Source organism: Brachyhypopomus gauderio, chromosome 9 (assembly GCF_052324685.1).
Source record: "Brachyhypopomus gauderio isolate BG-103 chromosome 9, BGAUD_0.2, whole genome shotgun sequence".
NCBI classification, from domain to species: Eukaryota; Metazoa; Chordata; class Actinopteri; order Gymnotiformes; family Hypopomidae; genus Brachyhypopomus; species Brachyhypopomus gauderio.
In genome coordinates this window covers 19,772,855-19,784,484 of record NC_135219.1, presented here as the reverse complement: position 1 = coordinate 19,784,484, position 11,630 = coordinate 19,772,855, and the positions used below count along the sequence as shown (strand labels likewise).

General features: G+C 51.0%; 1 protein-coding gene across 1 annotated transcript in view; it reads left to right on the top strand.

The window, feature by feature from the left end:
* The window catches only part of afdna (afadin, adherens junction formation factor a), a 69,914-nt gene that overhangs the window by 47,131 nt on the left and 11,153 nt on the right, over window positions 1-11,630 (top strand). Inside the window, 7 exon segments of the mRNA XM_077016107.1 lie at window positions 7,061-7,126; window positions 7,328-7,401; window positions 8,113-8,231; window positions 8,514-8,705; window positions 8,803-8,891; window positions 9,453-9,641; window positions 9,852-10,988. Coding sequence (XP_076872222.1) covers window positions 7,061-7,126; window positions 7,328-7,401; window positions 8,113-8,231; window positions 8,514-8,705; window positions 8,803-8,891; window positions 9,453-9,641; window positions 9,852-10,988 — 1,866 coding nt within the window.

The following is an 11,630-nucleotide window of genomic DNA, read 5'->3' as shown; positions in this document are numbered from 1 at the left end:
CCAGAGCAGTGAAGAGTTGGCGTTTCCCCTCCTGATCCGCGGCCTCCTCTCCCCGTTAGCGTGTCCCACGACAATGGGAGGATGTGGCCTCACTGCGGAGGCCTGGACTTTCCAAACACAGGAGGAGGGTGGGGGGGTAAAAACCCCGTGTCCCGAGACCGAGCCGACCCTGTCCTGCCTCCTGTCCTCGTGCAGAAGTCTTGCGTCTTCGGCCGGCGCCGAAATTGTATAAACGGCTTCGCAGGGACACGCCTCAGCAGACACTTTTCTTTAAGAGAAACACAATCGAATTCACATCTGTAACTGCCTAGAAACCATCAGCTAATATGTCTGTTCTATATTTGATTGCACATACCTGAAAGATTAACGGTTTTTAAATCATTTGGTGTTCTGATTTTTAATACGCGTCATACTTAATAAACATGAGCACCTGTTGTACGAGACGTGTTGTAATGACGCTCTACAAACCTCCCTGTGGCTATAGCAAACACCATCCTGCAAGTTTGAGTTCGTCCTCTGTGCGCGAACACAAACATCCACACGTTCAAGTTTTAACGGAAAGTGCAGCAGTCATCTTTCCGCCCCCCGCACTCGGAGGAGCGTGACCCCAAACACACACTGTTTAGTCTCTCCCAAGCCAACCGGCCCACGTGCTCAGGTCACCAGAGCCACACACAGATGCCCTGGCGGCCAGATGGTGGACTTTACCCACACCCTCCGTGACTGAGCTGTTTTCCATTTGAGAGGCAGTGAAGTGGCATGTGGTCATACTTCAGGAGATAGCGTGTCTGGCCCTGCATGGACGGGTCCATTAAGGACACACTGGGCTCCCTGTGTATACCGCAAGGCTATTCCCGAGCTGGTACCATTTCGGTATGTACTGCTGCCGTAAACTTCTAACGGTGGGTTTGGGGGCGTGTCTGGTACCGTGGAGAGCAGAACCTCCCCGAGGACGAAGCAGCCAGGGGAGCATCGGTTTCCTGCGAGAAGCAGGATGCGAAGTCCCTTCCGCGCTCTGTGTTGCATGGACATGCCGTAGCTCCATCAGGCCTCGCGTGACGAGTGACGTCTCTGAGCTCAGCATACGAGCCGGTGCCGGCAGCTGAAGCCGGGCCTCCACCATATGGTTCTGTGGCCTTTAGTCTTTAATTAAGGCTTAGGTTCTCCATACAAACTAGCTGACCAATACTGCTGACCTAATGAAACATTTGTATACTTGCTTAGGAGGAAAAAATACATTTAAATTGGCCCTTGGGAGCTGTTGATGATGGAAAAAAAAAGTGTTGCATTTTAAACTCACTCCAGTCATTTAACCCGTAATGGCAGTTAAAGGCTGTGTTTATAGAAATCTTGGTGCCTCCACTTGTCTGCAGAAGTGCACACACACACACACACACACACACACACACACACAAATGTGTGGACACACAGACCTGCCACAGCATGCGTTAGCAGAGTGCACTCTATAATTGTCCTTTGTTGCTGTACATGTGCAATTCTAGCCAGGCTGTTAGTAATCATAAGTGTGAAGTTTCTCTCACACACACACACACACACACACACACACACACACGCTGATGTTCCGTAGGACAGGACAGGCTCCTGCGCGCGAGCTCAACACAAGCCCAGAGCAGAGCTGCACACTGCTTCACACACACCCGAGGAGATCGATTTGAACGTCTCGTCAGCTTGGAAAGGGCCCAGTCCTCAATAACAGCACTTGTTACTTAACACTGTTCTAGCACGGTGGGCCGTTATGATCTGCAGCTCGGACGCAAACCCGAGTCCCAAGGAGAAGGTTGAACTTCCAAGACGGGTGCAAATGTCCATGCTTGCTGTCCTGGGAAGCAGCAGAGAACCTCTGTGATCCTCACCTCATGTTCCTTAGAAACACAAAGGTGGGAGTTTGTTAATGTGCTGCTGGCTTGTCCAGACCCTAGCAGGCCTTCCTGCTCTGGGTTTCGGGATGGAGACGTCCTGAACAGAGATGCCTGGGGGGGAGTGGAGGTGCCAACAGAGACCGGCCCGTTTCTCACACTGCGATTTTTGTCTTTAATGCGGAGGAACCTGTTTGAAATTCGAACTTCACATGCCAGAGGTTTCAGCAATAACGGTTAACCTATTGCCTGGAGCGGAAAAAGACAACGTCACAACAGCAATGCTGAAAATCACTTGCCTGTTCGGTCCGGCCTTCAGTTACGGGGCAGTTGTGACCTTTTGAAGGAGACGGTCCATTTGCTGAACGACCTATTTGTAACCGGTCGTTTTGTTACATCTTGCAAAGTCTAGCATGGTTGGGTGGCAAACTGGGGATGCTATAATGTTTGAGATATTTTGGACATAGGTATTACCCTAAAAATCTCTGTGTTACTACTAGATGTGTGCCAAAAAATCGATTCATATATCAAAAATCGATTCTCATTTACTATGATTCAGAATCGATTTTAAATGTCCCAAAATCTATTCTAAGTTGTGGTGAAGTCTCGCGTTACGTAATTACAAAATTACGCGAGACTTTACGCAGCATGTTCTGGGACACACTCATGCGCGGAAAAGGTTCAAAACACATGGAGGAAAGAGATATTCAACCTGTCCGGTCTTCATTTAAGGCAAAAATATGGGTTCATTTTGGTTTTTACCGAATGCCGGGGAAGACCGAACTGGACACAATGTAGCTCGTGTGCAAGGCGTGTGTAACGCGGTGAGCACGGGAGCGTTAATATAGAGAAGGGTGAGAAATAATATAGAGAAGGATGGACCCAAGTGCCGGCTCGCAAGATCAAGACGTTTGACACTTGTCACATGTATTAGCGCAGGGGTGCCCACAGTTTTCAGCTTGCGAGCTACTTATAAGATGACCCAGTCAGAAAGATCTACCGGGGTGGTGGCGAACGTAATTTGTTGAGCCGGGGGGGGGGGGGGGGTGTTGGTGGCGGCGAACGTAATATGTTGAGCGGGGGGGGGGGGGGGGGGGTGGCGGCGGCGAACGTAATATGTTGAGCGGATTGCAGATTGGCTACCGTGAATGTCAATCAAAATACAACCGTCAGTGCAGATGTGCGATTCATCTACTACTATTTTATGTGACGCGATCTACGCACATTCCTTCGCGATCGACCGACACTTCCTTCGCGATCGACCGGTCGATCGCGATCGACGTAATGAGCACCCCTGTATTAGCGAGAGGGAAACGCGCACAGCAACCCAGAACGAACAAACAAAACAACACGAAAGACTCAACGCGCAAGAGAATAGAAAGCAGAACCGTGAGGGCACGGAGTAAATAGAAACAAAAAACCAATGCGGAAAATACAACGCGGGAAAAATAACACTCAACCGTAGTGAGACGGGAGGAAGAAACAAAACAACAACAGTAACTAAAAAACAGCGCGGATAAATGCAACGCGAAAACGAAACCAAGGACACCAGCAGAAGTAACTGGCAAAAAATGCTGCAGCAAAATAAAACCCTTCCCAAAAATAAAGGCAAAACGGATAGGAAGACATACAGGATTGGGAAAACTTGAGATGGGTCAGGAAGCGACGCATGAGATACTCGAATAAGTAAAGAGAAAGCATAACAGAGAGGTGGCGAGACACCATTAAACGATAAGCAATCACAGAGAAAGCAGAGACTGGCTGAGAACGTACGGTTACGTCGGTTTAGTCTGGGACTAACTCTGGTGCCCCTAGCGACGGCTGGGGGAACTGCATCCGAGCCAGCCCAGACAGCTCGCAAAATGAACCTCAAGAATTTTGGTAACAACAAAAACCATTTTATTTTACCAAAGCACTTAATTTTTGTTAATTAAATGTGAGACACACTTAATTTTCTGTATTTGTCGTTCTGTCTTGCAAAGCAGACTGTAGTAGATCATGCAGATTTTATAGACTGAAGCAGACATTTTTATAAATCAAATCGTTTTTTGAATCGAAAATCGTTTTGAATCGAAAATCGATTTTTGAATTGAATTGTGGCCCCCAAAATCGGAATCGAATCGTGAGATAGTAAACGATTCCCACCCCTAGTTACTACCCTGAAAAGGTAGCAGCTTTTCCAACCTTTTTGGACAGATGACGTTCTCTTTGGGACAGTAGGCTTTCAATCCACTTGTTTGACCCCACAAGTTGGGGAACCCTCTTTTGGGATGTGTTCCTTGTTGACATTTTATTGTGTGTTTCCGAACTGCAGAGCAGGTGTGGGGTATCTGTCTTCTGGCAGATTATTGGCACAAAAGGGCCGTGATCTAGTTCTTGACCCAGCACTATGACGTCTCGGGGGTGGCGGACGGCCTGTTTTGATCTCTTGGTGTGTCAGGTGAACTCGGGGCTCAGATTCCTGTCTTGTTTGTTTGTAGGCCTCTGTAGTGTGTTCTGGGCAACAGGAAGTGGGGGGAGGGGGTGCCTGGCTCCTCTGACTGAATGCTGGGACCCGTGTTCATGTCACTGTGGCCTCGGGGCGATCGACGCTCCCATGGGACGTCTGGAATTTCCCCCCAGCCCAGCTGCAAACATGCCCCCCTCTGAGGAGGAGTTGGAGACGCAGCTCATGCAGACTACTGTGGTTAACGCGGTTTGATATTCGCATCCCTGCAGAGACCGGCGTAGCGGTGGGTTCTGTTTCTGTACTTGCATTTCTAATGTGTGTTTCTGCTTGCAGCTTTCTTTCTCAGGTTCGAGTCCAAGCAGGAGGGAGTTATTTACTTTCAAATTTGATATGGTTTGTTTGAGATCTGAGAAACTTACTTTTCTAAAAATCCGAGCTCTAAACCGGTCTTCAACAGCGAGATGTGCTTTCACCGTAGTATTTCCGCCGATTGTTAGTAGACGACTTTGTTAACATGAAGCTCAAAAATCCCAGGATTTCAGTTATTGTATTCGGTGCTTGTTTTTGCATGTGGCTTTTCCAGCCTTGATTTAGTTTCGCCTTTCCTAAATCCGTGGGGTTGCGATGAAACGTTTTTGGGTTTAAATGGTTTGGGGTAGATTTCCTGTGGTCTCACATGGCCGAGCTTGATTCTGGCGTATTGGTCCGGTATCAAAGCCTTCCACACTCCTGCCTTTCACCCCAGCTCATATATTCATGCATGGCTTGTTATACTTGTGGTTGGGTCATGGGTGTTTTGGCTATGGGATGTGTATGGTATTCCTATGAAGATGGTAAGTGAAGTGTGTTGCGGTGTGAAATGTATTCCAGTAATAGTCGAGTACCGTGGGTGGGCAGATATGTGGGCGCTTTACTGAAAGGAGCCGCTTCTTTCGGCTGTTTCCCAGGCCGATTCTGTAACCGAGCCCTCGGTCTGCTGCTCCGACCGAACCGTGCTCCTTCTCCACGTCACTAGCCTACGCCCGTCTCCACCGTCGGCGAGGGTCCTTGCCGTGCTCTCAGCTACACCCAAACACTCAGATTTGCAGCAACTTGCTTTCTAAAGCAGTGAGCAGCGGTTGGATTAGGTTGTAGTCCATCCACCCGTAGATGGAGCTCCAGCCCTGAGCCTCGGGGCAGCTAAGCTGTCGACTAACCCGTCAGGCAGGACTCCGTGTTCCACGAGTGTGTCTGGAACACCTTTAGACCGAAACCCTGCATTTCCCCGTTTCCCATGAGCTCACGGCGGCTTCTCGCAACATGCTTCACGTCTGGGAGAGAAGGTGAGGGAGTGTCTGCTCCTTGTCCTGGCCCAGAGCTGCAGGTGCTGGGAGGGTTGGTGAGTGGGTGGAGGTCCAGGTGCCGATCGAGCGTATCCTGACTGCGTTGGCGGATGGTGTTGCGGGTCAGGACACGTCGGGGAAGGCCGGGCACCTGACTGGGGCAGCGTGGGATTACTGAGGCTGTCCCAGTGTGTGTCACAGCCCAGCCCAGAGGCAGGCTACTGTATTACTGTTACGTCTTTTGTTCTGGTGTTATGGAATAAGATTCAGCAAGGATACAGATGAGCAGGTTGGACCACTTGGACTGCTCCTCTGGACCATGTAGGTGACACAGAATCCTCCACTCACAACCGGTGTGTGTGTGTGTGTGTGTGTGTGTGACTCATGGAATGATGTGTCGTAAAGAATTGGAGTAAAAGTGTAATCTGAAGTGAGTTATAAGGGTTACGTTTAAGTATAAACACTGAATTTAGTTTAAATGCACATGATGTGTGTCTAATAAGTCACACGGACATAAACAAAGATCTTTCCAATGTGCTGTTAGATCTGGATCTGTTGATAACCTCCATGGCCCCACCCCTGTTGTGGGACCTCTGTTTGTTGGGGGGGGGGTGTTCAAAGCCCACTCCTCCCCTGATTCTCCTGTGAAAGGGGATTTTAGGTGCCCTCACACTGCCTGCCAAAAAAGCAAAACTAATCTATTAGAAGAGCACATGTTAAAGTCCAAGCCACACACTCATGTGCTCTGGGACAGTCACAGGACATTACTGCCATTTGGGCAAGATCAAGCTTAGTACTGTCCATATGAAGGTTATAACGTGTCCTGTGTCTTATTTTTGAGTATGTGGTGATGGTGAGTGTTTTCAAGTTCCATCAGCCCTTGATTAAAATGAGGCGAGAGCCAACAGATACCCTAATCTGAGCACATGAAGCATAAAACTGTACTTTATGACGATTCTGGATGTGATATCATTCAAGGATGGATAGGCGCTTAATTGAGTCTTGCGTCATGCTACGATCTCTGGCATAGCGATCACACTAGCAGCAGGCCAGGATTACATCAGTGATCTCTGACCTGAGCTGTAGACCAAATAATTAAGGTCGTCTTCGCTGAAGCTCCCATGAGAACATGCCGTTAGTCACTGAAACACAAAGCCTGAATTCATCTCATGTAAAGAAATTAAAGGACCTCATTCATGTGGGATTACAGTAGTACTGATGTCACCCACAGACTCTTTTTGACTATTTCTCCTCTACTGTAAGGGTTCTTTATCCTTCAGAGTTGGACGCTATACATCCCATCAGAACCTGACATGAAACCAAACAGCACTGTGGGAAATTCCTTGATTTTTATTTATTTATTTATTTTTTTTAATGTGATTAATCAAAATTCTTTTTCTGTGTTTCATTAGGGGGCTGGCCAGGACAAGCTTGGCATTTACATTAAGTCTGTTGTCAAGGGAGGAGCGGCAGACATGGTGAGTGTGGTTGGCTGTGTGTGTGTGTTTTAGGCCATGAATATAAGACATGAGTTCACCAGCACTAAGTTACAAGCGCCTGAAGCAGCGCTTCCTCACCGGCGGGACACTTTTATGTCATATTAATCAAACGATACCCAGTCTGCTGTTTGATTGCGATGTGTGGTGTGCCTTTAATATCCGCGTGTATGTTCTCCTCAGGACGGGCGGCTGGCCGCGGGGGACCAGTTACTCAGTGTGGACGGGAGGAGTCTGGTTGGACTCTCCCAGGAAAGGTAATTTAGTGTGCTTCACAAACTCAACATTTCTGATTTAAAAGACGTGACGTAAGAAGAGGATTTTAAGCTGTAGAATGTAATATCCTGTTTCTCTAAGGGGATCCAGTAGTGGAGTATAGTGTTGCATAACGTGTAACGAGAGATTTCTTATAGTGCAGTGCCTTCCTGTAACCCCACTGCAGTCATAAGATCTTGTTCCTGGATTTAACTTTTCCTCTTGTCATGTCAATGTTAGCAACCCTCGAGTTATATACTGTTGTGCTGTCCTGTGTTTTCAATGCCAAACAATGTTTCTTTAGAACGTGCTCGTTTAAAAGCTAATATTGTAATATTATCCCTGTAGTTAAAAATAAGTAAATGAGTTGGTTAAACTTTTAAAATGAGGATTGATGTGGAATTAAAAGCATATGTCCTGTTCTACTTCATGGATGTATTTGAACTGAAAATGAGCGTAATTTGATGTTAGGAGACCTTCCAAATGTGGTTTGGTTGGTTGCTTTGATGCACATCATGGATTTGGCCAATATAAACGTGTTCATGACTGCCAAACAGACGTTTGGTCTCTACTATGCAACGCGGCTTCTAAGCGGAGTCTTTCTTGGGATTACAAAGGCGAACTCGGAGTTTGATTTGTTTATCTGCATTGAAAGCTTTGTGTCCATGAACTTGTTGTTCTACTGTGAAGGCGTTTGTTGGCTTCCCCTGTAGGGCGGCCGAGTTGATGACACGAACGGGCTCGGTGGTGACGCTGGAGGTGGCCAAGCAGGGAGCCATTTACCATGGCCTGGCCACGCTGCTGAACCAGCCCTCTCCCATGATGCCCCGCGGTAAGGGCACTGCGTATGACACACTTTCTGAGGAGTGGAAGTGACAGTCATTTTCAAAGCTAGCAAAATAAATAAATGCATGATTTGTGTTTTAATCTGAAAAGCAGCGTTTAGGCCTGTTTTTAGAGTGTTAGAAGAAATAGCTCTACATTCCTATTCTGTGTAAGCCCACCCTGGTAGAGCCTTGTTCCGTACTGATCTCCGATCAGTTTCTGATTAGCTTTAGAAAGTGATGGGCATGTCCAGTTTTGCCGTATGTGTTGCCATCTCCGCTCCCCGCAGCTTCAGACCGAGGCCGGGCGGATAAGGGGAAAACCAGGCCGAAGAGCGAGGGCTTCGAGCTCTACAACAACTCTGTTCAGAACGGCTCTCCAGAGAGCCCCCAGGGTGCCTGGGACACCTACCCCGAACCCAAGAGGGAGGAGCGCCTCCTGAAGAATCGGGTGGACCACCGGTCCAGCCCCAACGTGGCCAGTGAGTGTCTCTACTGGGGGCAGGGGGTGCTGGGCTCCTTCACTGCTGTGGTTGACTGTGGTGTGTGTTTGACTGGGCTGTTTCTGCCTTCACGTAGATCAGGCACAGAGCCCGGGAGGAAAGGCCGCGTACCCAGGACCTCCAGGGAAGATCACCTCCGTGTCCACCGGCAACCTGTGCCCTGACGTGAGTACACGGCGTGGGCAGCGTGTGTCTGCGAAGAAAGGCCAGGGCGGACTGTCTGAGAGTCTGGACTCAGTGTTCAGCTAATCAGTACAGCTGAAGCAGAAGGAATGCGAGTGGAAATAGTTCACGCAGATGCTTCAGTTCTGTTCCAGATGTTTGAGCCCTAATGCCTGCAAGCCGTGTGTTGTCTTTGTTTATTTTTTCATCAAAGCATCATGTTGAAAGTCTCTGCGTTTGTGCACATGTTGCTGTGAAGTGGGATCGTTGGTGGTTGAAGACAAAGCAATTGAAGCCCGTGTTGCGTGTCGATGACAATTTATTCTAATCATGTTTCTGCCGTCCTCCTCTGATTAGCTAGTCCGCCCCAGATTTGCCTTTCTCCTCAAACACGCGCACAGTCAAATATACATGCACGCAACAGTGTGCTTCTGTGACCGCAGCGGTATCCGGGCCATTCCTAACACCAAACCTCGTGAGATGTTCCCTCAGTGGCTCACAGATAGAACCTCGTCATCAAAGCGCAGCTCACCAGTGACTTATCTCCTGTTTTCCACCCAACAGGAGGAGCCGTCCCCACCTCGGCCTGAGGCTTACCCGATCCCCACCCAGACGTACCCCAGGGACTACTTTACTTTCCCCGCGTCTAAAACTCCGGACCGGATGGCCCCGGGACCCGGGCAGGGCTGGCAGGGCCCCGAGCCAGAGCCGCTTCCTCCAATGGACCAACACCACAACAGCGTGGCCATGCAGGTTTGTGTCCCTCACCGTGGCGTCCGAGCCGCAGCGGGACGTTTCTCTCGCTCCGGTACGCCTGCTCTGGTTTGTGAAGCGCTTTGTGGTTAGCTGAAGAGCTGGAGCGGGTGTGCTGAAGTGGGGAAAGCCATAAACTGTGGCTCTAGGGCCCAAAGAGTTGTGAGTCCTTGGGCTTCGGTTCTGACTGTGGTGTGTGTTTCCTGTCAGAGGGTGGCACGCTCTCAGGAGGAGCTGTGTGACGTGCCCGGCGGCTACCCGGCCGAGCGCATGCGGCCCGAAGACATGTTGCACCTCCAGCACCAGCAACGCGAGGCCGAGTACCAGCGCGAGGCAGAGTACCACCGCGCAGCCGCCGGCGAGCCGTGGAACCACCAGGTCTCCTCTGTGGAGTCCAGCACCTCCAGCCAGGAGCACCTCAACTACGCCCCCTCAGCCAAGCCGCAGGGCAACCACAAGAGCGGGCCGGGCCGCTGGAAGACCCCCATCGCCCCCCACTCCGGCCCCGTGGGGGTCTCGCAGCCCTCGCGCAGTGACCTCCCCCCACCGCCACCCCCACCGCCCCCCGCTCACTACGACTACGACCTGCCGACCGACCTGCCCCTGCCGCCCCCGCCCACCTCCACCCAGCAGCAGGCCGCCGCCCTGGCCGACCGCAAGAAGCGGGAGGAGCAGCAGCGCTGGTACGAGAAGGAGAAGGCCAGGCTGGAGGAGGAGCGCGAGAGGAAGAGGCGAGAACAGGAGAGGAAGCTCGGGCAGATCCGAAACCCCGTCGTCCCCGGACCCGTCCTCCACAACAACCAGCAAGGCCCCCTGGCCCCGCCCCCCCAGCACCAGCAGATGCCCCCTCCGCAGCCCCCGGCCCCGCTGACTCAACCCTACCATCCGCCCCAGACCCAGCCGCCCCAGTCCCAGCCCCCTCGGCCCGAGAAGCTCTCCGCCGCCCCCCGTCCCCACGACACGGTGATCCGGGACATGCAGCCACAGCAGCAGCCACGCACCATCGAGAGACGCGACCTGCAGTACATCACCATCAGCAAGGACGAGCTGGCGGCCAGCGACAGCCTGTCCCCCGACCCCTGGAAGCGGGACGCCCGCGAGAAGCTGGAGAAGCAGCAGCAGCTGCACATCGTCGACCTGCTGGACAAGGAGATCCAGGAGCTCCAGGCCAAGCCGGAGCGCACGGCCGAGGAGAGCGACCGTCTTCGCAAACTCATGCTGGAGTGGCAGTTCCAGAAGAGACTGCAGGAGTCCAAGCAGAGCGAGGAGGACGAGGAGGAGGAAGACGAGGAGGACGTGGACACCATGCTGATCATGCAGAGACTGGAGGCTGAGAAGAGAGCACGGGTGAGCCGCGTTTCGCCAGCCAGCCATGAGACGCCGGAACAGACGGTAGATTTTAGAGTTTTAAGATGGGGAGGGTTTTATCCATGTGTACTTGGGTTCTTGGCCAAGGGAGAGAACATAATGGAGCTATATTGTAGTCCCACGTTAAGCTATATTATTGAGTAGGGTAGGAGCCCAAGCCGAGAAGCTAGCTCTGGATAGTTTGTTAGATTGGTGGACTCTGGTCTGGATTTTAGCCATGTCAACTGCAAATGTTTTTAGGTGAGGGCACGGGCAAAACTTGCAGGTCACTCACCGTACACGCGTTTGTTCTTGTGATGGTGGCTGAGGAGTCCTTCTCTTTTCAGTCGGGAGCTTTCCTTACGTAGAGCTTTGCGTTAGAGTGAATGTTTGGCAGTGCGCACCTGCACCATGCTTACGTCATCGCTTCGCCATGCTGACCCTCTGATTCCCTCCGCACTAGCCAGAGCGAGGGGCGGGGCTTCAGGATGCCAGCCTCCACGCCAGTGCTTGATCCATCGCAACCTTCCGCCCCCCCAAACCAGCACGCGTCGTGAAGAGTCAAATGCCAACTATGAATATAGAAGGGACGAACTTGACATTGTTTAAACTGGATGATCAGTTTTTCTTAGGGCAGACCAA